The following is a 25,727-nucleotide window of genomic DNA, read 5'->3' as shown; positions in this document are numbered from 1 at the left end:
ACAAAAGGAAAAACAACTCTGGGAACAGTGGGGGCCTTTTTGGAATGGCAGTTTCATCTACTGTTTTGTACACATTATGCCAAAGTATTTTCTTATATACTTTTATCTATTTGCTGGCTTTATGTTCATTTTAAACAATTGTTCTATTGTGTTCATGTGGTGTTGGATATTTTTCTCATAAAAACAGCTCTTGACTTTTTTTTTTTAGCATTTCCACTGTGGAAAATGTTTTAGTACTACAAGGTATATCTTACTAGTTAAAATGTGAGTCCACTCCATTCAGATTATCTAAATGTATGTTTACGTTTGTGAATGAACCCAGGAATGCAACATTTTAGGTCAGAAATGGAGGGGGATTTTTGTTTTGTTTTTGGTGATACCTCGTGCTCAACATTTGGATACTCGGTCAAGGTTGCCATTATACAAGAAATGTTTTGATTCTTTTTACTTGATGGGACAAGCATTTCTAGCAAGACAGAGCTGTAGGTGCAAATATTGCTCTCAAATAGAGTAAATCCCATTCCCTGCACATAAACTAAACTAAATCCTTGAAGTATGTAACCTGCTTAGTGTAATATAACTTGGTGCCTTTGCAAATTGCAAACTTGAATGTAGAGTCAGATTTGCCAGCGGCTTCTAGTCAAATGCTTTCTCTAAGGCCCCTCCTCACTCATAAGTCAACTTGATTTGGACAGTTGCTTTTTGCCTACTGGAAGGATTATTTATGCTGTTTTTCAGTCCAGCTGAAAAATATCTCTGCCTCTTGCTGTTGATTTTCAGTCAGTAATGGAGGGGTGCAGTACAGAGTTAGGCTGAGTCTCAGCTTGTGTTGGCGATGGCCATTTTTTATGAGGTTCATAGTCGAAAGCCACCAATTCCAATGGTAGAGATATTTTTATTTGGGTCTGTAGCATGATGTGAAACAATAGTCTATGGTGGTGGTCCTGATTAGTATACTGGACCAAATGTAGTCTGGCACTAAGCCCTCCATCCTTTCCTTATACCATCTTTGGTGGCCGACTGTCTAGCTAGAGGCTTTAGTCTGAGACTTCCTCTGAGACCTTGTGGCCCATGTGTTCCTCCCCCCTCATACCATCTCTTCCTATGTGACTGCTAGAGTTTTCAAGTCAGAAAACAGCCTTGCCTGTCATGATGCCTACCCCCGGAGCACCAGGCCAGGCCCAGCACCCCCGGAAGCAGGCATCATGCCCTCGGGTAAAAGCCCAGCAGCCCCTTATAGGGGCTCTTTGGACTCAGTCCTGGCGCCTTTGGCGCCAGGCTCATGTTGGACATCAGTCCTGGCGCCATAGGCGCCAGGCTCATAAAGGGAGGTGTTTTGTGCACTTACCTGATGCAGACCATGCTGCACGCTTCAGGCCTCCCTGAGACCTGAAAGGGACTATTCTTTCACTTGGGCGTGGCCAGGGAAGGATACATACCTAGTTGGGGAAGGATACATACCTGGGACTTCTTTGGAGGCTATTTAAGCCACGCCCAGACAGCAGCTCATGCTTCGCGTTGTTCTGCTTCCTGCAGCTTAACGCTCACCGTGTCTGCTCCTGCTCCTGGACTCCAGCCACGCCCGCCTCGAACCTGGAAGACCTGGAAAGAAGGAAGAGAAGAGAAAGGTGAAAACCAAGGACTATTTCAAACTTAACTGCATCCGGAATCTTCTCGCCAGCATCCCTGAAGAAAGACTTCCATTTAAAAGCATCGCGTTGCTCGCTGCAGCGCCACGCTTCACTCACCTGTCCTCGAGACATCTCCCGGCTCCATCGCGGCTGTCAGCATCGGACGCCACATCTCTGCACCTAGGGGAGAGATGAAGAAACAAAAGGTGAGCAGAAGGAACACAGAAGGAAAGCCTGATTAACAGCCATAATACTTACCGGCTTTTCTTCCATATTTCGGGTCGGCGCCGCCCCGTTGGCAGGTACCGTACCCCGGCCCCTATGGGGAAAGGACAAGAGACATTTCTGGGGAATGATGAGGACATTTAGAGGGATCGCCCTCATCACTACTCACCTCGGCAGTTTAACCCCTCGACGCATCGCCTTCATTCTGCACCTGAAATAAAGGACAGATCACAGGTTAGAAAGACAACATAAAGGGGGCCTCACTTGAACTTTCATACTTACGGCGCATCGCTCAGGAAAGTCAAGTGGATTTTGCCAGCGCCATTCTGAAAACCAGTGAAGTAACTGGACGAACTCGCGCCCCTGCACCAGAAGCAGGATGGAGAGTTCATCCTTCCAAACCATAAGGTGAGCTTAAACCGGGGTTTGGAGGAAGTTAGAGAGGAACGAAGGGGGGAAGGGGGGAGCTAGCACACTATTCTGCAGACTGTTAATCCCCTTTCTCATCTGCAGAAGGATATTCCTGCGGGCCAGGCAAGCACGATTTGGAGGTCCTGTCCAATCGGTGTTCCGGGTCCTGCGCATCACGCTAGAAGAGGCCACAGCAATCCAGACTAGACCAGCGCCCCCGTGGGAACCAGGTGAGCGTTACATTGCCCCTGTGCTACTGGTTTCCTAAAGTTTCAGGAATGTTCATACCCACATAAAGAAGGAACATAAAATAGCCCTGCATGGTAAACCTCAAGAATAACGCCAGTATACTATGAACAATGTTTTGATGGTATTATTTGAGGTTGAGGTCAGTGACCACATTGTGCACTTGTAAGGGATCAAGAGTAAGAGTTGGACAAAGTGGCATTATGTTTTTGGTCATAGACTTTTATTAAGATGAATGGTTGGGAGAAAATCCTACCTCGCCCCAACTCTACGAGGAGTTTACCTGCCTCAACAAAATGAAGGGCCATCTGTGTCGGGATGTTCAACCAAAAAGCTTCCACTATCCAAAAACCTTAAACTGACACTTGCATGCTAAACTCAATATAATGTGCAACTCAGGGATTTCTGTAAACTATACACTCATAGCTTTCTTTCAAAGTTCCAAAACATAGAGTTCTGAGGTGCAGAAAAGAAAAGGAATAAAGTTCCACCAGGAAAAGGGGTCCTCCCTTCCCCTTTGTTTCTTCTGGTCTTGCACTGTCTGAGGTACTTCCGGAAAGAGTCAATAATGTTCCAAAGCTTCACAGGGGGACAACTGTTCTTCTGCGTTTCATACCATTTTTTAATTCACAGTGTCAAGGGGACGACTTCTCCCTTGAGCCTCTCTCTCTCTCGTTTTCTCTGTCTCTCTCTCTCTCTCTCTCTCTCTCTCTCTCGTTTTCTCTGTCTCTCTCCTCTCTCTCTCTCTCTCTCTCTCGTTTTCTCTCTAGCTCTCTCTCTTTTTTATATATATATTTCTGAGGCTTGTGGAATCTGCTTAGATCACATGCTGTGCATAGGCCGACATCTAGTGGAAGCTGCGGAGTATTACAGTTTGTTTTTCGAAACTCGAAAATGGGCGTCGACACAGGCGTGCCAGTAATACTATCCCTAGTGTGACGTCCACTGTACCCAAGATCCCTCACGCGTCTACGATCCTCAGATTGTTTTTTTCCGCCATACTGGTCGGAAGCATTTGCGGAGTCCCCTGGCCTTAGCCATACTTTTGCTAATAATCAAATTTATAATTCTTATTGACATCCTTCCCCACCTCAACGTCGACCCTCGACGACGGCTGGAGAAGACATCGACCGTCGGCTGCTGCACGACGGATCGGGGCCTCGGAAGGCCGCTGGCCTCGGCCCGGGCCTCGGAAGGCCGCTGGCCTCGGCCCGGGCCTAGTAGGCCGCTGGCCTCGGCCCTGCAAGTAGGGAGAGTGGGGGGTGGTACATACTCTTCACTCTTGATATATAGGTAAACCTTATATATTTCCTACACTTACCAGCCCGCTGCCTCAAGGTGCGTATGGAGGGTACCCCTTTCCAATTCTGCCCCAAGTGCAACCGCAAATACCCTTGGGTCGACAGGCACGCCACGTGCAATCTCTGCTTGCCGAGGGACCACCCCGAAGCGAACTGCAGAGCATGTAGTAGGTTTAAACCTAAGACACTTAAGGACCGTTCGACAAACCGTTGGGCCCACCACGCCAGGCAGGCGGCCATGGCAGCGGAGGGCGCCTTCAGCGATGGCAGCGACGCCGTACTTTCGGACGGCGAGGGCATTACGGCGTCGAAAGACAGCCGAGCGCAGGTCCCCGACCTCGGAAGGTCGTCCGGCAGGGCGGCTATGGGGAAGACCCCCAGCGACGCAAGCGCTACACACCCTACACACACTAAACACACTAAGTCTAACCGAACCTCGTCGACTTCTCGGAAAGAGGCACAGATAGAACGGTCCGACTCGGTGTCCTCTGGGCGCTCTCGATCGAGATCGCCTCATGACGCAAGGCAATCTTCCACTCTTGCCAAGAGTGCCTCGCTCCCTAGACTAACGGAAGTTCGATCGTCGGAGGACGAAGACGACTTCCACCCCCAGGCCGCGCTCCAAGAGACGGAGCCCGCAGTTAACACCAGAGAGGCCCCACGCTCGAAAGACACAGATACCTCTTCCGATCCTCGACGCCAGACGTCGAAAGTCTCCGGGGCCTCCAAGGGACAGGGAAAACACTTTTCCACGCACGGGGAAGGGGGGCAACAGCGGAAAGCACATTCTTCCACTCCTGTAAGGCCATCCTTTCCCCCAAAGCACACAGACAAATACAAGTCTACTGCAACATCCAGCAAGGGTACCCTTGATAAGTCCCCAAAATTGCCTACTAAAGTCATCCCCTGTTCCAAAGAATGGTCCAGTGAAGACATAGACAGGGTCATGTCAAGGATGTCTTCCTTGGCAGATTTTTACGACAAGAATCCAGAGCATTTCCTCTCGTATGACCCTCAGGGGGCCACACCCTCAGGTTCCACTGATCCTATCCCCCTAAGTAAAAAGGCCCGGTTTGAAAGACCTGAACCCTTTGAGGTGCAGCCTTACTCTATTCCATACTCTACTCCACAACCCAGGTACCAAGGAGAGCCTTTCCCTGAGGGGGACCAGGAGTTTGAAATTATGGAAGAACAAACCGGGGCGGAATACTATGCGGATGAGGAGGACCAGGAGGAGGGAGAAGATGAGCAGGAAATTTACAGAGTAGATTCCCCGGTAGAGAACGAATCCCCAATTACCGACTCGCCAGTCGATAACCAACCCCTCCTTAATGAGGTTCTCGCTCGCGCGGCAGAACATTTTCACATCGACACCCACGGTGTACAGGAGGAAAGGGACTTCGCGAAAGAGTTGGTGGGAGAGAGGAGGCCGGTCGCTCAGACCATCCCTATCCTTAAATCCATCCAACGAAGAATAGATCCATCCCTGGTGAACCCAAACCTCACCAGACCAGTCAACCCCAGGGTCGAAAAACTTTTCCGGGCAGCCCAGTCTGACCCTCTCTATATAAGAGGACATCTTAAACCAGACTCCCTAGTTGTTACCAACACTCGGAAAAGGGCTGGAACACCCTTATCTTCATCAGAAGCTCCTCCCGACAAGGAGAGCAAAAAACTTTACGGGTTTGGCAGGAAGGTAGCCTCAACGTCCGCCTACCAAGCAAGGATTGCTAACTCCACCACCCTGTTGGCCAGCTACAACTGCCATCAATGGGAAGAGGTCGCGGCACTCATAGCCTCTGCTCCTGAACCGTTAAAAGGCCAATTGGCTCGGATCTCGGCAGAAGGGAGAGCCGTGTCTGGTTGCATATTAAAAGCAACTTTCGACGCCGCGGACAACGCAGGGAGATTGATAGCAGAAGGTACTGTTATCAAAAGACATGCGTGGTTACGGCAGTCGGGGTTCAAAACAGAAACTCAGGCTTCATTAATAGATAAGCCGGTGGAACCAGATCTATTGTTTGGGAAAGCGGTCGAAGACGCACTAAAAAACGCCAAGGAAGAATACGAAACACTGAAATCCCTTGGCCAACTAACCAACAAACCCCCTAACCAGAGGGGGAACAGTAATTTTCGTCGCCCACGCGGCCAAAATTCACAAAGAGGCAACTATGCCCAGGGACCGGGTACACAGTGGAACAGCAGCCAGCAGCAGTCTACCTAAAGTTACGGCAGGGGTAACAAAAGAGGTCGTGGGAGAGGCAGAGGCAGCCCCAACAAGGGAGGTGGCACGCCTCCACCAAAGCAGTGACGCTCAGTTCAGGGTCCCTTCTCACGCAACCCCAGTAGGGGGACGCATTTCCAACTTCACCCAGGTTTGGGAAGGGATCACCTCAGACAGATGGGTGCTGTCAACAGTGTCCACAGGATATTGTATAGAATTACTGCAGCGTCCCCGGAACCATCCTCCACGACAAAGAGTACACTCCTTAGAACATCAGAAGATCCTTCTCGAGGAGATCGCCATTCTGCTAGAAAAGGACGCGATAGAACTCGTCCCAGGACACCAGGTAAACAAGGGTATCTATTCAACTTACTTCCTTGTGCCGGCGCACAGAAAGTACTTGCGCTTCAAGGTGGACAGTCGCCACTACCAATTCAAGGTACTGCCCTTCGGGATAACTTCAGCACCAAGGGTATTCACCAAGGTACTGGCGGTGGCAGCTGCACACCTACGCAGGGAGGCAATCCCAGTGTACCCTTATCTGGACGACTGGCTCATAACGGGGGAAACCCCAGGGATTTGCAGGACAAACATTCAAAGGACTATCGACCTCCTCCACGAATTAGGCTTCTCAATCAACGAGAAGAAGTCAAGCCTGGTGCCAAGCACCTCAAAACAGTTCCTAGGAGCAATCCTAGATACTCAGAAAGGGTTGACCTTCCCTTCGGAGGAAAGAATTCGGAATATACTACTGCAAATTCCACATTATCAGTCCGGTCAACAAATAACGGTACGCAAAGCAATGCGGTTACTTGGCATGATGGCGTCATGCATTTACCTGGTCCCCCACGCGCGACTGCGCATGCGTCCCATGCAGGAATGGTTGGCGAAACAGTGGTCTCAGGCAAGTGGTCAGTGGGACGATCTAGTGGTCGTTTCGCCAAAACACTTGTACAGAGCCTACACTGGTGGACAAGAGAGAATCTCGCAAGGGGAAAAACCTTTTACGATCCCGAAGTACAAGCAGTGGTGACTACAGATGCATGCCTGACTGGGTGGGGAGCTCACCATCTCCACCACACAGCTCAGGGTCTCTGGTCTCACTCAGTAGCCAAGAACCACATAAACCTGCTAGAGCTTCTGGCAGTATTCAGAGCGCTTCGGGCGTTCGAGCCCCATCTACTAAACTTGTCGGTGCAGATCCTGACGGACAGCACGACAGCCATGTTCTATCTGAACAAGCAAGGAGGGACTCGTTCGCCAAATCTGTCCAAGCTTGCCCAGAAAATCTGGATATGGGCACTCAAACGGAACATCTTCCTGTCATCGCAACATGTTCCAGGGGAGCTCAATTCCCTAGCGGATGCTCTAAGCAGAGACTCCCTCCCAGAAGAACACGAATGGGTCCTTCACAGAAAGATCGTAGAAGATCTCTTCTTTCAGTGGGGTTTCCCCACTATATACTTATTCGCCACAAGCGGAAACAAACAATGCCCAGGATTTGCATCCAGGTTCCCCCAGCCAGACTCCCAAGGGAACGCCCTGTGGATGAACTGGTCAGGGATGTTTGCGTACGCTTTTCCACCAACTCCTCATCAGGAAAGTGGTGTACAAGATGAACAAGGAATCGATGACGCTCATCCTAGTTGCTCCCATGTGGGCGAGACAACCATGGTTTCCACACCTACGCAGGATGGCGGTGTGCGAGCCCATCAAACTTCCAGCCTGGTACAACCTACTGTCCCAGCAACAAGGTCAGACAGTGCACCAGCAACCCAACTCAATGAACCTGGCAGCATGGCTCCTGAGGTCATAGAGTTTGGACATCTCAATTTACCACAGAGGTGTATGGACATCCTAAAAGAATCCAGGAAACCAAACACAAGGCACTGTTACTTTGACAAGTGGAAGAGATTCATTATTTGGTGCCAGAATAAACAAATCAACCCTGTTAATTGCACTCCTTCCAACATTTTGACATACATGCTCCACCTGCTGGATGCAGGATTGGTTTTTAACTCTCTGAAAGTACACCTGGCAGCCCTCTCGGCTTACACCACATCCCATAACAGGGTGTCGTGGTGGAAAGTACCAGTAGTTAAAGCCTTCATGGAAGGAGTAAAGAGACTTCACCCTCCTATTTCGAACCCACCGCCAGGATGGGACCTTAATGTGGTGCTAGCTAAGCTCATGGGCCCCCCTTTCGAACCCATGCATAAAAGTAGTCTCAAACACCTGACGTATAAAACGGCCTTCTTAGTAGCCATTACCTCTATAAGAAGGGTCAGTGAAATTCAGGCTCTGTCAGTGCAGGATCCTTTCTTTACTATCCATAAAGACAAACTGGTTTTACGCACACACCCTAGGTTCTCACCTAAATTTATATCAAAGTTCCATGTAAACCAGTCCATCGAGCTTCCGGCTTTCTTCCAGAACCCGCAAAGCTTGGCTGAGGTGAAACTACACACCCTAGATGTGCGTAGGGCGGTCCTCTACTATGTAAATAAAACCAGACCGCTAAGGAAAACAGATCAACTGTTTGTCTCCGTAGCTACAGGCAGAGAGGGAGATCGCGTCTCTAAAGGCGCTATCTCGAAGTGGATTATCAACTGTATACAGCTGTGTTACTCTCTTTCTGAGAAAACTCTGCCTTTTACGCCAAGAGCCCACTCTACTAGAGGCATTGGGGCCACTCTGGCTTTCATTGCAAATGTTCCCCTCGACACCATTTGCAAAGCAGCTACTTGGAGCTCCATTCACACTTTTACTCAGCATTACTGCATTGACACTCATTCCAAGACAGATACACAAGTGGGACAAGCGGTTCTAAGACACCTGTTTGCTCATGACCCTTCTCACATCCCACCTCCTTCTTCTGGTACTGCTCGCTAATCTATGCACAGCATGTGATCTAAGCAGATTCCACAAGCCTCAGAAGGGATACATTACTCACCGTAATCGTATTTCTGATGCTTGTATCTGCTTAGATTCACATGCGACCCACCCTTCCTCCCCTCCGAGAGAAGGCGCATGATTGCTTGTAGTCTTACCTTTCTGTCTATCTGCTTGGATTATCTGTACTCACGCTACTCCTCATGCTTCCTCATGTCAGAAAAAATACAATCTGAGGATCCTAGACGCGTGAGGGATCTTGGGTACAGTGGACGTCACACTAGGGATAGTATTACTGGCACGCCTGTGTCGACGCCCATTTTCGAGTTTCGAAAAACAAACTGTAATACTCCGCAGCTTCCACTAGATGTCGGCCTATGCACAGCATGTGAATCTAAGCAGATACAAGCATCAGAAATACGATTACGGTGAGTAATGTATCCCATATATTCCCAGTGCTCTGCCACTGTAGTAGTGTCTTCTAGACTTTAGGCTTGATGCCAGTCTGAGGTGGCCCATTCAGGGTGCGGCTTGATGGCTCACTGGTGTGAACATCTGTATGCTTTCTCATGTCTGTAGGTTTCCTCCTCTAATCTACATTTGCTCGCCTCCAGCCCCTGCATGTCATTACCTGGTCTAGTCTTTTTTCTGCGCAGTTCGCTTATTTCATCAGGTTGTCAAAACCATACAAATGATCACTTCAACACTTAGAACAGGTTATACAAAAGACCAAACATAAAATTAGGCCATTACTTTTACGGTCTCATCCTACAATTGTTAGATTTGAAATATTTATGAATACTTTAACACCGCCACTAGTTGGAGGATTAAAAAGCAGTACATACCCTACTCTTTTAGTCCATATTTGAAATGTTAAAAAGTCTTTTTGCAGCTAACACAGGGCATATCAAAATCACATGTCTGAGGTCCTGTATGCCCTCTTTACATACTATATGCACGTTATCAATAACCGTATCTGTATATATATATATATATATTGCCCAATTTAAAGTTCAAACAAAACCATTAGACTTTCTGGATGTAATAATTTGGCTAAATACCTTTGTGTTCCTCCTACCCATACTAAAGATTCATATTTTGAGTATCTATGGCAATATTCTGCAACTTTTCTGTAAATACAACAGACTGCCCTATTCTTCAGCCACCAATTTGAAGGAATTTCAGCTACAGAACTTGTATCTAAGTCTTACGTTACTATGGTGGCATTCAGGGTTGTCCAGTGTTCTGCATTAATGTCCTTTACCCTCATAAAATCGTTATATATTCTTCTTCTCCATGTATTGCGATAAGAGTGCACTAATGACCAATGACCAATGCAATTTAACTATGTGGGCAAGATTAGTAATATCCTAGGTAACCCCAACTCCAAAGGTATTTCCTGAATAGATGTTAAATTATATATCCTTAAGTCGTTTCCATACACTACTCTCAACTGCCGCCATTCTTTGTAAAGCTTTCAAGCCAAAGCAAGCACATCCATACAGTAGGTTAGATGGAATCTTAGCTTGCTACATTTTTAAAAGTACTGATACACTATGTATTCCAAATGTGATTGAAAATTTAATTAGAATAGTAGTGACAAGAGAGGGCTAGTTTCAAACATTTTCAAGAGAAAATTCCCAATATATATGGAGTTAAACTCAATACCAAGATGAACAAAATAATTAAAGATTTCCGGTTATCTTGATTCTACATATCACCTGAAAGTACTGCACTTCTTGCTTGTAGTAAAAACAATTCCTTTTGTATTCTAGCCTTTTAAGAGTTCCTCGAGATAAATATGGCCACCTCTGGCTTTTCCTCCTTTTTCATTCTCTTTTCCACCTACCCCTATTTGATTTTTAGGATGTACAAATAACATTGGTGATAAATCTGTGCCTTATCTCGCAATCATCGTCATAACCCCTGTAATCAAATCCTATGCATCTGTCAGATTCCCGCTTAACGCTACCTCTTTATCACCTTTCATTTGCATAGTGTTTCATGCTAGATTCTTACACCTCCAAGCATTGCATTGATGGCTATTATAATTACTCGTAAATGGTCTTTTATGTTTTGTGTGTATGTTGACATCATCATCATCATCATCCATCCTTAGCGCCAATACGCCTTTTTGCTGCGATAGTTTGCACTTTACAAATCCCAATAACGGGCCATACTAGTTTATTGGCCTGCTGGCATAAACTGCTGAGTTGGCCTTGACAGATTTATTTCGCCAGTGTCTGCCTTTTGCCTATAGATCGATGAGGCAAAGAACTGAGCTTTCATGCCTCCATCTATCTCCCACTCCCTCCTCCATCCCGTCCAGTATTATTCTCACCTTCAGGTCTGACCTCAGCACATATTCATCTTTCCATGACAGCCTGTCCCCTCCACCTCTGTTTTTACTCCTTATTTGATCACTGAATTCCTATTCACACCTTCAATTATATACTACTCTCAGATCTTTGTCGCCTCAATTTCTTCTTTCTCAACTTTTTCTATCTCATGGCCATCCTGTCTTTCCTTCTCTTCCAATTCACTACTTTACTTGAAGATGTTTTTTCATGTTCTGCCTTTTTCTGTTTGCCATTATTTTATGCTCATGCTTTATTTCTCTTTAGTTTCTGTTCATGTTTCATTCTTTGACTTCCTTTTGCTCCTTCTGTTTCTTCCCCTTTCTTTCTCTTCTATGTCCTTTCTTTCTTCCCACGCTGCCAGACTATTATTTACTTTGACACATTGTTCCGAGGTATACAGCACATAGATAAATGTTGTGTGACAAACCTATACAAGCATTATGGGATGGTTAATGCTCCCCATTCTTGCTTCATATAGTTTCAGGGGTGGGGAGATTTGGTACGAAAAGAACCCTCTGCTGCTGTCTGCATTCTGTAGAAACATTGAACAGTCCATCTTTTTCCTTGCTATGACACGCCTTTTGTCGCAATTGCCCTCTCTCACTACTGGAAATCACCTACCTCACTTGCTTCTAGAAATCGCTTATCTCGCTTGCTTCTACAAATCACCTTCCTGGGAGGCCAAGACATGAATTTCCCAGCACAACTAGAAAGCTTTGTTTCTGTATATTTGTTTTGTAAAAATGAGTGCAGTACTTTTAGTGGGTTCTTTAGTTTAGTTTCCCTTACTTTAGACTGTTGAGATATTTGTAATGTACAGGATTGGGCACTGTGATGAATCCAATGGAGTCATCACGGATTCATCAGCGGTAGCCTCCTCTCATTTGGCCAGTGGACGGCAGCTGCTACCTGATCCTGACGCTGGCGATGATTATATGAGGGAGGATCACATGGGAGGGGAAGGCCACCAGGGAGATGTCATGGCTTAATTGGATTAGGCGTGGTATACCCCATTTTCCCATGAGGACGACCCCCTGTTAACCAATACCCTAATGGCTTATTGCCATGCATCTGTTACCCCTTATAAGAAAAGTAAAGAAAGCTTTTTCCAATACCCTTTAGGCCAAACCCCTTCTATAACCTGACGAGTAAAAACTCGAAAAAAAAAAAAAAAACTTTCAGTTCTAGTTTTACTTCATGTACAACTGTGCTACCATGTGGAGTCATTGAGAAAGACCCACCAAGTACTATGCCTCAGAAACCCTCAATGAACTTCAATTCCCACAACCACCTAAATCGGCAGTTAATAACGGTGGGCTTCAATTCACACAACCACCTAAGTACGGATACGAGGAGGATGAAGGAATTGATACAGAGCCGCAGGAGCATCAAGCGTGATGAGCGCACTAGTTGCTGGATGAGCGCACTAGTTGCTGGATGAGAACACCTGTGTGCAGGAGAAGACGTGACCTCTCCATTGAAGACGTGCAGAGGCTTCAGGCACGGGCCTGGTTTATGGAAGCTGCAGGCACGAGTCGCTGTGCGGACCCTGGAGGTGAGAGCCGGTGTCGCAGAGCAGAGAAGCTCGCCAGCAGAGAAGGGCAGAAAAGTGGTGCAAGGAAGGCGTGAGAGGATTCCTGGGCATCCGGTAGCCAAGAGAAGCAGCGTTGTCCTTCCTGGGAGCCGAGTAGAAGTCAGCCGCTAGAGAAAGCTGGTGAATCTACCAGAGTAGAGTCGGGACCCCGGGGCATTTCGGCGACTGCGGCAAAGGGAATTTGAACATTGTGAAGTTACCTAAAGTGAAATACAAAAAATACAAAGAAGATTGTTTTGAAACAAAAGGGCAGAGTGCCAACCCGAACCTCAATAAGTAATTAATGCATATGTGGGGAAAGCTTGAAAGAACAGTGAAAGCAAGTAGATATACCAAGACGAGAGATATGTTCTACTTTGATGTAAAGAGTAACTATAATATATTGGAAGTCCTGGCAGCATACACCAGGCAGTTAAAGCACAAGAAGGGAAGTTCTGACAGGGGAATACACCAGGCAGTTGTGAATACAAGAGAAGTCCTGGCAGGGGAGTATACCAGACATATTCCAAACCACCAAGGAGTGTCAAGCAGAAGCAGCGTTTGTTAAACAAAGAAGGAACTTGTGTTAACAGAAGGAACTTTTGTCAAAGAAAAACATACAAGGTTGAACAGTTATTATCTAACACGATTGTTGTGGGCCAAGAAAGACACAGAGATCTGCTAGAACCAGACAAATTTGTGATACAAGTGAAGAATCCAGGGTAAGACAACCCTCTGGAACGAAGGCCTTTTCCATTTTTGGAGAACATTTGTTTTCGAGCGGTTCTATTTTTATTTAATAACACTTTTGCAAATACCAGGTTAAAGACATTTCCCCTTTCACTTTTTGTTTATAGTATGAACGTGCGGAATAGAACATTTGGACACAAGGATGGTTTTTGATTTGACATCCTGGCAAAGACAGATGCTTAGTTTTTGGTTTTAGGTAGGGAAACTCCTCTTAGAGCAGGGTCAAAGAAGCACTTTCCCAATCAATTTAATTTAAATAAAAGCTGTTAACCAAAAACATGACAACTTTATGTCCGGCTTTCATTGCTGACTCCTCACAGGACCAAAGAGCATTTTAACATCCATTCTGAAAAAGGGCCTGATTTGGAACACAGGACCATGTCCTGCCCTCTGCCACCTCCTCCATCAATTTGAACCCATCCTACTTTTTGCCATTGATGGACCTTTCCTGTTCTGTCTCTTCCTGTTCAGTCAAAGGTCTATCTCTTGCACGGCAATGTATCTTAATGGAAAACCAAAGATGCACTGGAGGAACGTGTAGTCTGAAGACTTCAAAAGTGCAAAAAGCAGCCAGCACGTGTGTGTTTGCGTGCGTGTTTGCATGTGCATCACCTATCAAAGCTGTCCTCTTTGATTGCCAAAGCAAATGACTTGTGAATTCTAGCCCATATGCTTCACTTTTGTTGCTCAATTGATCTCAGATCAGTTGGGAGCAGAGCAATAGCAAATGTATACCAAGGGTTACACAGGCCAGAGTACATGAATTGCATAGCTGGGAATTTTTAAGCAAAGGCACAATTGATGGTGGACATGCAGGCAATTGAAGGGACATTCCATGATCACTTCTGGCCCTTTTTAAAGCTGCCCTTCAGCCAACTCCATATGCTTTGAGGTTGGCTCACCGCTGTTCTTTCTCTCTCACTTACTCACACATGCACTCCCACGAGTATAAGTAAACTGTTTACCCAAGGCATACAACCCTGCATGGACACATACACACGCATAACCACATAACAAAATCAACCGAGGTTGGAAATAATCCTGAATTGAAGCCTTTAAAGGATTAAGTGTCTGGGTATTCCAATGCCCTGCCTGCTACAAAAAAGGGTGACCTAAAAAGAAATCAGGAAAAATGTGGTATCTCTCATGAAATGATTTATTTGGATCAGAACTCATGCTAATTCATTGTTCCTTTTGCATCTGTACTTTCCAGCTTTAGCCGAAGGGGGAATGATGTTTACCAATGTCAGTGGCAGTTTATGCAGCACTCTTCGAGATGCCCATGAAATGGTAAGCATGTGTTCGATAAATGTGCTTCTGTTGCATCCTTTCATATTCACAACTCTGTTTCAGAATGTCTGTCAACTACTGGCATGATTATAAACTACTACCGAATTCTGATAAATGTGCACCGAGGTGGGTCTGCATAACTGCTTCCAAAATGATCAGGAGAAAGGATTTTGGCATGTGCATTCCATTTCCCTTAACTACATGGCTTTGTGCGATTGGAGACTAAATTAAGATTTGGATTCTTTATATTCCGCTTTCTTTTTTGGTCGCCTCTAAGTTCACCCAATCATTAGGACACAGTTGGTAGGACTGATTTTCTATACTCTGGCCTGATGGACAATTGTATAGCAGGCCAATCTAGTGTTGTGACAGGGACAACTCTGGAAGCTGTAGCCAAACCAATTCAAGGTAGCAAGGCGACTGGTCTAGGCTAAGTCTCAAGAGGTGATGAGCTTGTAAGGGGTCGACAATGAGCACACAGAGTGAAGCAGTCAAGGAACACACTTAGACAAAGAGGTATACAAATACTTCTTTACTTATGGGCAAATAACATAGTGAAAAGTAACTACTAACATGTAATAATATCACACAACACTGAGAATATGATACATATACACAATCACTAGAGTTGGGAAAAATACAAATCAACCCCCTGAAAAGGAAGGTACAGATTAGTATAAGCACTACAGGTCCACTGAGATTAAATCATAATTTCGGAAGTCCATCGCTAAAATATATGGGCCTTGTGCCCAAAAGTTCAGCAAAGTTCCATACAGTTTGGTGACGCTGGAAAAAAATGAAGGTAGGGTTTCTGGAGTCCAGTGAACAGTTCAAAGTGTTGGTGGACAAGTTAATCTCACTACCAGATGTGTTCCTAACTTTCAGAGTGCTTGTGTGAACAAGCAATGGCAGAGCCGAGGTAATTCAAACGTTTCTAAAAGTTACGAAAACGTTTAAAAGGGAGCTGGGTAAGTATTGCTGTAATTCACCCAACCTCTCCCCCACACCCCTGTACTCAGATTATTCATTGGAGTTGGCATGTCGGTTGAAGAAGGTCAAAGGTCTCTTTTCCCGCCGTCAACCTCAGCCCTTGATCCCCCGGGGTCGATCAGTTCTCCGGTCGTTGACTATTGGTGGTGCAAAGGCTTCCGGTGAAGAAATGCAAAAGAACTTGATCTAGGGCCCCTCTCAGGACAGGCCTGGATGCATGTAAGCAGTTTCAGACGATGGCCACCGATGCACAGTGATGCAAAGGGATTCACTTGCTCCGGTCAGATTTTCCCTCCTATCTCGGGTCCCATTGAAGCTATGCTCCGGTCAGATTTTCCCTCCTATCTCGGGTCCCATTGAAGCTAGGACCACGAATTTCCGCAGATGTAAGTCATGTTGTACATGCTCAAGATCCTCAGGTTTCAGACCTCAACTCGGAACTGCGGCGTCTGCAGCACGGTAGCCCAAACTCAGAGCTGGTCAGACACTGGGTGGTACAGGGGCACAGCCAAAGGCTCTTTTTCGTATGACTCTGAGCTGACGTCGAGAATGGATGTTCCCTTCACTCCAAAGGTCGCAGCTCATTCGCAGGACTGCTGTAGATCACCTCCAAGACAGGGCTTTTCCAGGACAGCAGCAGAAGTTGGTCGCCAGGCCTTCTTCCAATGGGTCTCCAGGCTCCTTGCAGGTCTTACAGCTGGACAGGAGTGTTGGCTCTTCAGTTTCTTCAAGGATCTCTCCAGAGTGGGTGCATGGGTCCTCTTCATATTCCAAAAGCCAGGTAAGAGCTGAAACTCCCACTAGCCAATGACAGATCTGACCTACACACACGCACCTCAGCTGTGGTCCAATCAGGACCACTGGTGGCTAAACTCATGCATACCACTCAGACACACTGGCACCAGTTTGTGGATTGGGACAGGTAGTCCAGGCCCACTTCCTGGCAGCAAACACGCATAGCCCTCTAGTAGCCCTTCAAAAGTCGCTGCTTTCCCGGGCACTGGAAGTCCATATAAGGTTTTCCTGGCCTCACAGGCCAGGAAGAAGGCTAAAAGACAAGATGGCCAAAGGGCAAGCAAAAAACCTTGTGGGATGGCCATGTTTGACCACTAGCCACAGTTATTAGCCAAACGCGGTAAGGCTAAAACGAAATGCACCAGAAAATGTTAAAAAGTCACTGCTGCCACCAGCTTGTCCCTTTAGCACACCTAGAGTAACGAAATAATCCTCTGAGTGTTAGTCTAGTCTAAAACAAAAAGTGTGCACCATTGTAGTGCATTGTAAGGTGCATTGTACGATGATAAAAGTTACCACAAGTGATAACAAGTTACTAAAAGAAGTAACAAAGTAACTAGGCTAAGGGAAACAGTTTTTCCCAGTACTGACAGCCTGAAGTACTTGTCAGTTTCCCCTTGTGAGATGAGCAAAATGTCAGTGTAGTGAAGGCTAATGCTTCACTGCACTGTCAAAAGAGCAGGTCAGAAAAAAAAATAAAAGCTAAATGTTTGGGGGCCTATAGAAAGGGAAGGAAAGGTGCCATAATGATGAATTTCGAGGGGAGTGGGTCCTCCGACGTATTCCATATCTATGACGGTAATCACCACAGCTGTGGTGCCTCTGAAAATTTTTCGCCGTCTGCGTCCTGCATCGATGACGTCGATACGCCGCCCTCGAGGACCTCCTCCGACGGCCAACGTCACTGGATGTAAAAGTAGGACGCACGACGCCCGTAGCCTCAGTTCCATTTTTTCCGCAAACATGTTTGCTTCGGAGATCTCGGCGCGCCTCGACTCTTTGGAGATTTTGTTCTTTCGGTTCTTCAAACCTGTTCGTTTGTGAAGTTATCCTGTGTGATTTCTACCTCGTCTTCCAACCCGCGTCTGGGCTTTAAGAAGTGCGGGGACTGTGGGTTTAAGATGTCGGTGACGGACTCGCACAACGCCTGCCTCTGGTGCCTCGGGGAGGCCCATGACACGGATGATTGTGTCGACTGCCAGTCGCTTACATCCAAAGCCTTGTGGGAGCGCAAGAAAAAATTCTCGGTAGGTAAGGTGTCCAAGCCACGGAAGTCGAGGTCTGTGGGGCTTTCGACGGACGATTCGAGGGGCAACTCTCTGCATCGTCGTCGGAAGTCCAGTGGGTCTCGATCCCGGAGTAGGTCCCCCCACTCCTCTGCCTCTTCGAAGCCATCGCGGAAGCGCCGTCATCTGTTGCCTTCCACGTCCTCATCCGAGGACTCCGCCTGTCGGTGGGTCGCTTATCCCACCAAGCATGCACCACCAGAGGAATGGGCTTCCTTCGCTAAGAAAATGCTAGCCATTCTCGAATCGCAGGGCACTGGTCCGTCCACGCCTCCGAGTGGGGTCAGTCGTGATCGGTCGAGAGACACCGCTCGTACGCCTTCGAGCTTGGGTGGTCAGCACGATTCGCGGGAAAGGTCCCACTCGGACAAAGGGAATCGTTCTCGTCATGCCCGTTCTAGGTCCCGGTCCTCGACGCGTTCGAGACCGTGTGCACCTGTGGTGTCTTCAAGGAAGACGTCGACGGCAGTGGTGCCGAGGTCGTCGACTGACTCTTTCGAGGCTCCGCCTCCGAAGAAGTCGTTGACGCCGTCGACACCCAGGCTGTCGAGGGACACGCTCGGGGCTCTGCCCTTGAGGCCTGTGTCAACGCCGTCGATGCTGTCGGTGGCGCGTTCGGCGTCAACGCCGATTCACTCGACGCCTTCGATGCCTTTCGAGGCTGTTTCGACGCGGGTACCCGGAGGTAGGGTGGAACCCCCTAGAAAGGCTTTGGCCAAGGTCAAGCATGGCTTTGTTCCCCATTCTGTGCCCTCTGACCGCCATCTTGAGTACATTTCAGAGGTGGATGAAGGCTCTGGTGATGGCTTGGTTCCTGATACGGTGCCAGATGAGATTCTCTCGGGGCATAGCCAAATTGAGGACCTGCGTCTGTCCCTGCACAACGCCAGTGGTCTGGACACCTCTCCGGAGGTGGAGTTTTGTAGGCCTGAGCCTGGCAGTCATGCCGACTCCTCGTACCGGTGCCTTATGTCTAGGGTCACCGAGTACTTGGGGTGGTCTGCTCCCCCAGGGGTTTTCTTCAGGATGACCTTACGGATATCCTCGACCCAGGTCCACCAACTGACACGGTACTGCCGTTCCATATGGCTCTACAGAGGAGGGTGGCGGCGGCTTGGACTTCTCCGGAGAGTCTCACGGCAGTGGGCAAGTCTTTGCCGCGAAAATACCACCCAGCCAGTAGCGACCCCTGCTACTTGACCAAGCACCCCACTCCGGAGAGTTTGGTGGTGCAGGCGGCTGCGGCCCCAGCAAAGCAGGCGTCGTATTCTACCATCCCTCCTGATAGGGACGAGAAGCGTTTTGATGGTTGGGCGAAGAAAGTGTTTTCTTCAGGGGGTATGGCGCTTCAGGCGGCCAACTCCGTGTGTGCCTTGTCTTGTTTCACGCACACTCTGTGGAACTGTGTTTCCTTAGCGGCTGATCATATTCCTGAAAGGGAGGAATGGGATTGTTACCTTGCTATGGTCCAGGATGGCAAGGATGCCATGTGTGAGGCCGTTCAGTCAGGTTTGGACATGGCAGATTAAGTCAGCCGGTCCATGGCGGCGAGCACCGTAATACGCAGATTTGCGTGGTTGCGGAAGTCGGGGTTTGCTCCTGATGTGCAGGCCCGGCTCCTCAACATGCCCTTTGACGGGGAACATCTTTTTGGCAGCAAGGCTGACGAGAGCCTTCAGAGGTTGCAGACCTCCAAAGCTGCAGCAAAGTCGTTGGGCGCTGCAGTTTGACAACCTCTGCCTTTTCTTCCTACGGGAGAGCAATGGAGGGTAGGTTCCTTTCGTTATTACTCATCCTTTGGTAAAGCGAGAGGAGCTTCCAGTCAAAGGGACCACCGTAGGAGTGCCAGAGGTGGAAAACAAGGTACTCGAGGTGCCAAAGCCGCTCGGGCAGTTGCCTCTTTGCCCTCAGGCAACACCGCAGCCGCTTCAGCTCAGTCATGAGGCCATGTCCCATGGTTCGCCGGTTGAGGGAAGGCTGGCGCAGCATCTTGTAGTGGCGTGCCATTACTTCAGATGTGTGGGTTCTGGAGATCATAGCCCACGGCTACTGTCTTCCTTTCCGGCAGAGGCCTCATGACAATCCACCGGGGAATCTCTCTTTGAAGAGTCTGGATCTGCTCCTTGCACAGAAATTCAATCCCTGCTGGAGAAAGGTGCCATAGAACTGGTTCCTGTAGCGGAGAGGAACACGGGATGGTATTCCCCTTATTTTTTGATTTCCAAGAAAGACGGGGGATTGAGACCCATCATGTACTTGCGCGGTTTGAACAAACTCCTCACGAAGGACAAGTTCAAGATGGTTACTCTCTCTCAAGTCCTCCAGGCCCTTCAACTTCAGGACTGGTTGGTGTCTCTCAACCTCAAGGACGCTTATTTTCATGTGCCAATCCATCCAAAGCACAAGAAGTACCTGAGGTTCGCGGTTGGCGATTCGCACTTTGTTTCGGGTCCTGCCGTTCGGATTGACCTCTGCCCAGAGGGTGTTCACCAAGCTCATGGTAGTGGTGGTAGCGCATCTCAGGAAAGGGGGGCTTCAAGTCTACCCGTACCTGGATGATTGGTTGATCAGGGCGCGCTCTCCTGAGCAAGTCCTGGATCATCTGTCAGTCACCTGCCACTCCCTCCACAAGCTGGGCTTCTCCCTCAACTTAAAGAAGTCCCATTTGACACCAACTCAGAGGCTCCAGTACATCGGAGCAGTGCTCGACACGTCCCTGGGGCAGTGTTTTCCTCCCCAGGTGAGGGCTCATCACATTCTGCAAATGGTGCACAAGTTTCAGCTTGCCCAGAGTCTCCCAGCATTCGAGTTCTTGAGATTGCTCGGCCTCATGGCATCCTGCATTCTTCTGGTGCCAGAGGCCTGGTTGCGGATGAGCTCTTTGCAATGGGCACTCAAGCTCCAGTGGTCTCAGTCCTCTGGCAGGATGTCGGACCCTGTTCAGGTGCCGTCCTCGGTCGCCCAGGACCTTCTGTGTTGGGCCGTCGAAGGCAATCTGATGAAGGGGGCTCCTTTTTGGCTTCCCTGGCCGGAGGTGACGATCGTGACAGATGCATCCCTCATGGGATGGGGAGCTGATGCCAACGAGTTGACAGCGATCGTTGGTCTCTGTCGGAGTCCAGACTCCATATCAATCTGTTGGAGCTGAGGGCCGTCAGGCTTGCCCTGAAGGCTTTTCTGCCAACTGTGCGAGGAAAGAATGTCCTGATCGTGACAGACAACACAGTGGCCATGCACTACCTCAACAAAAAGGGGGTGGGGCAGGGTCACTTCCTATGTGCAGGGAGGCGATGCAGCTCTGGTTCTGGGCAATCCAGCAGGAAGTTTCGATCTCGGGATTTCATCTGGCCGGAGACAAAAACGAGACGGCAGACGCTCTGAGCAGGCAGAGCGGGATCTCTCACGAGTGGGAGTTGGCTCAGGAGATTCTCCTGGAGATCTTTGCCCTTTGGGAGACCCCTCAAGTGGATCTCTTCGCCTCCAGTGTCAACCGGAAGTGCGAAAGGTTCTGCTCGCGGGAATTTCCTCCAAAAGGAGCCTTAGGAGATGCGTTTGTGGTGGAGTAGTCATTCCCACTGCTGTACGCGTTTCCTCCAGTCCCCGTCATCCCGCAAGTGCTGCGGAGGTTACGAAGGTTCGGTTCCCGGATGATCCTCATTGCTCTGGCGTGGGCCCGGAGGACGTGGTACCCGGACCTTCTCGACTTGTCCATCTGCCCTCCACATTGTCTTCCCTAACGAGACGATCTGCTCTCACGGGAGGCGGGTCAGTTTCTCCATCCAGAGGTCAGATCCCTCAACCTTCACGCTTGGTTTCTGAAAGGTTGAGGTGTAAGGATTGGGACCTCCCTGAAGACGTGATGGAGGTGTTGCTTTCGGCCAGAAGGCCCTTAACAAAGTCCCTGTACCATTGCTGTTGGCGAAAGTTTTGCGACTGGTGCAGGGTCAAGAATGTGGATCCTTTTGCATGCGACATTCCTGTGGTTCTGTCTTTTTTGCCTTCTTTAGCCCACAGGGGCTTGCAAGTGGGTACGGTTAAAGGTTACCTGGTGCGCTGTCCATATTTAAGCGCTCGTCTGAAGAGTGTTCTTATTTTTAAATTCCTTTAATTTCTCAGTTTCTAAAAGGGCTCACTAATGTGTTCCCTCCGTCACCTTTCCAGGTGCCCGGTTGGGATTTGAACCTTGTCCTCAAGTTTCTGATGGGTGCTCCGTTTGAGCCTTTGCATTCATGCCCTTTGAGACTGTTAACTCTTAAAACTGTAATTTTGGTTGCGGTCACTTCCGCTCGCAGAGTGAGTTACAGGCACTTTCGGTTAAGCCGCCCTTCACTGTATTTCATAAGGACAGGGTTGTCCTTATAGTTCATCCTTCCTTTCTTCCGAAGGTGGTGTCGGAATTTCATCTAGGCCCGAAGGTTTTTCTTCCAGCATTTTATCCTCCTCCGCATCCTGGTAAGGAAGAAGAGAGACTCCATAGGCTCGATCCTAGGAGAGCTTTAAGCTTTTATATTTCATGGATGTCCCGGGTCAGAGTGGACGATCAACTCTTCATTGGTTATGCTGGAAAGTGTTTGGGACAAGCTGTGACTAAACAGACTTTGTCTTGCTGGATTATTCTGGCAATTTCCGAAAGTTACCGCTTGGTGGGTAAGGACCCACCGGTTGGCTTGCGGGCCCATTCTACCAGGGGTATGGCTGCCTCTACTGCCCTACAGAGGGGTGTTCCTATTTGTAACATCTGTGATGCAGCCACCTGGGCTTCGGTCCATACTTTTGTACGTCACTACTCCCCTCGATTCCATCCGTGGGCAGGATCTGGCCTTTGGCAAGGCGGTCCTTTGCTCCGCAATTTGATGGGCATTCTAAATTTCTGTATTCTACATTCTTTTCCCACCTCCTTGCATTGGTACTGCTTTGGGAGTCTGTCATAGATATGGAATACGTCGGAGGACCCAATCCCCTCGAAGAACAAGTTACTCTCTTACCTGGTAACGTTCTTTCGATGGGATGGTCCGACGACGTATTCCATATCGCTCCCTCCCTGCCTTCCCCGCTACAGATTTTCTTATGCGATTGCAGCTTACGTTTCCGCAAGGCTGTGTGTGGTCAGACTGGCAGAAGACTGGTGCCACACGTTCTGGGAAAAAAACTACAACTGAGGCTACGGACGTCGTGCGTCCTACTTATAACATCCAGGGACGTCGGCCGCCGGAGGAGGTCCTCGAGGGCGGCGTATCGACGTCATCGACGCAGGACGCAGACGCCGAAAGATTTTCCGAAGCAGCACAGCTGTGGTGATTACTGTCATAGATATGGAATACGTCGTCGGACCATCCCATCGAAAGAACGTTACCAGGTAAGAGAGTAACTTGTTCATTTTGTAACAGATACCAACCACCTTGATAACAATCTTTCATTGACTACAGGCACCATACAGTGTTTTACCTGAACAAGCAGAGTGGCACCCGTCCCACACCTGTGCATGCAGGCAGTATCGATATGGGAATGGGCCTGACGGAGGGGGTTTTGGATTTCAGCAGTCCACCTCACGGGGGACAGCAATGCAGAAGTGGACCAGCTGAGCTGCTTGGGGTTCAACATCTACGAGTGGGAGTTGCACACAGACTCCTAGATGCACCTGTTCCTGCGTTGAGGGTTCACAGACCTGTACTTGTTCGCATCTCCTCTGAATTCCAAGTGCCCCCAGTTTGCTTCATGGGCAGGACGGGGTCGGGGGTCTCTGGGAGGTGCTATGCAAGTGTTATGCGTTCCCGCCCCCCTTCTGCTCCAGCAGACCCTCCACATGTTCCGGGTTTTGGTGGGCTGCAGCCTCGTCCTGATACAGGCGCTTCCTGATGCAGCAGGGCAGGGCAGTTACAACAAACGCTGTGTTCCGCGATTGACATTTGCTGTGGCGTATACTGCAATGGTGATTGGTTAGTAGAAAACCACAACACCCAGCTGCCTTAGAGCATTGTGCACCACATCCCATTGTCCGTTCATACGTACATTCTGTCACGGGATGCAGCGTCATCAGGAAGTGTCTGACTGCATTAACATTTCTCTGGTGCTTCACAGCTGATCAGTTTGCCGTTGTTTCTGTGCATCTCGTTGCTCTCTGTTCTTTCTATGTGTATTTGACCCTGGACCCCCTTGACCACCTTCTTGATTTCAGTTTTTGATTTGTTTAAACTGAATGGACTGCCTGACCTTGCTCTTGGATTATTATTTGGATATTCTTTGCATGGATTACTTTTGTTCCTGTTTTTTTTGGGTACGTGAGATGAAGATTGCCTTGCTTCTCTGGACCTTGGATACTGTTCCCTTGGATTGTTTCAGCTCCCATTTTCTGGATACCAAGACTTCCTTGATGTTACTCTGGGAAACCAAGCTAGTTTTTTGGACACTTTCCAATCCTTTAGGCGTTCCTCGTGCCATTTGGGATAGGTTCTTTCCTGCTTCCCGGCTCCTTCCTGCGATCTGGCCTGTCCCCCTTCTGGAGTTCCAGTTTATACTTTCAACACACCTACTGGAACATAACCAGGTATATCGTGATAAATTGGGGTATTGGTCTTGTATTCTTGTACAAGAATACAATTGGACCCTAATTAACCCACACCCCTAATTGGACCCTTCTCTACCTTTTCAGCTCCTGTAAGAAGGTGCTTTGCTTTTACTCAATCACCCCTTCAGGGCTTATATTAAAATTTGACAGGGCTTTTGAGTTGAAGGAATGTTGTCAACCTGCCTGAGACTTCTGCCCATTAGTCGGTAAGTTTAACACCAGCTAAGGCTACAGCATGCTCAATTTTCGGATGACAACTGGGACACCATTCAACAAGCCAGGAGGCCATCTACTCGGTCCCAGTATAAGAGCAAATGGACTAGGTTCTCTCATTGGGCTTGTGACAAGGGTCTGGATCCTGTCAGCTGTCCTCTGGACTTTGTACTGGCCTTTTCAGCGTACCTGGTTCATTCTGGAGTTCAGGTGGATACTTGCACCTATTTGGCGGCCATTGGAGCTTAAAATAATTCCCTGAGCTGTGTTTTCAGCAGCCAACCTGGTGGTTAAGGCCTCAGGTGCATAGGCTCCATCCGGTCTGGGTCCTCAATGTGTTTCTTGCAGCTTTGCAGCGCAAACCTTTCGAGCCAGTGGCGCCTCTGGATATCCGGCTGGTAACGCTAAAGACAGTTTTGCTGGTAGCTCTCACCGCTGAGCGCAGGATCAGCGAGCTGCAGGCGTTGCCTTCGTGCAAGCCCTTCACCACATTTTACAACTACAAGCTCATCTTGCACACTCAACCAAATTTCTTGCTCAAGGTGGTCTCTCCATTTCATCTGAATCAAGAGATCTTCCTGCCGGTGTTCTTCCCGAACCTGAGGTCAGTGGCAGAGTGGGCCTTTCATTCCTGGGTCCTCAAGAGGGGCCTCAAGTTTTACATCTGTCTGTTGAAATCCTTCAGGAAATCAGAGGCATTGTTTGTCACTTTTGGGGGCGCCTCCCCCGGCTCTCAGGCTTCCAAAGCTTCTAACGCCCATTGGATGGTTCAGGCCATTTCAGAGGCGTATACGGCAATGGGGAAGCTGGTCCCACAGGGGATTCATGCCCATGCAATTAGGGCTAAGGCAGGCGCGTTTCAGATGCATGTTTCTTGGGATGTCATAAGCAGGGCGGCTACTTGGGCCACTCAGTCGGCTTTCTGCAAGCACTATTCCCTGGACACCAGCTTCAGGCGCAATGCTGAGTTTGGTC

General features: G+C 48.5%; 1 protein-coding gene across 2 annotated transcripts in view; it reads left to right on the top strand.

Moving 5' to 3' along the window:
• KIAA0586 (KIAA0586 ortholog) overlaps nucleotides 1-25,727 on the top strand; it is a 2,241,463-nt gene that overhangs the window by 1,645,576 nt on the left and 570,160 nt on the right. For both annotated transcript variants that reach the window (XM_069637413.1, XM_069637412.1), the window contains exon 26: nucleotides 14,827-14,903. In XM_069637413.1, coding sequence (XP_069493514.1) covers nucleotides 14,827-14,903 — 77 coding nt within the window. The remainder of the gene's footprint in view (nucleotides 1-14,826; nucleotides 14,904-25,727) is intronic.

The sequence above is a fragment of the Ambystoma mexicanum genome, chromosome 14 (genome assembly GCF_040938575.1).
Source record: "Ambystoma mexicanum isolate Mex_15411 chromosome 14, UKY_AmexF1_1, whole genome shotgun sequence".
In the NCBI taxonomy this organism is placed as follows: domain Eukaryota; kingdom Metazoa; phylum Chordata; class Amphibia; order Caudata; family Ambystomatidae; genus Ambystoma; species Ambystoma mexicanum.
This window is presented reverse-complemented; position numbering and strand designations above follow the sequence as displayed.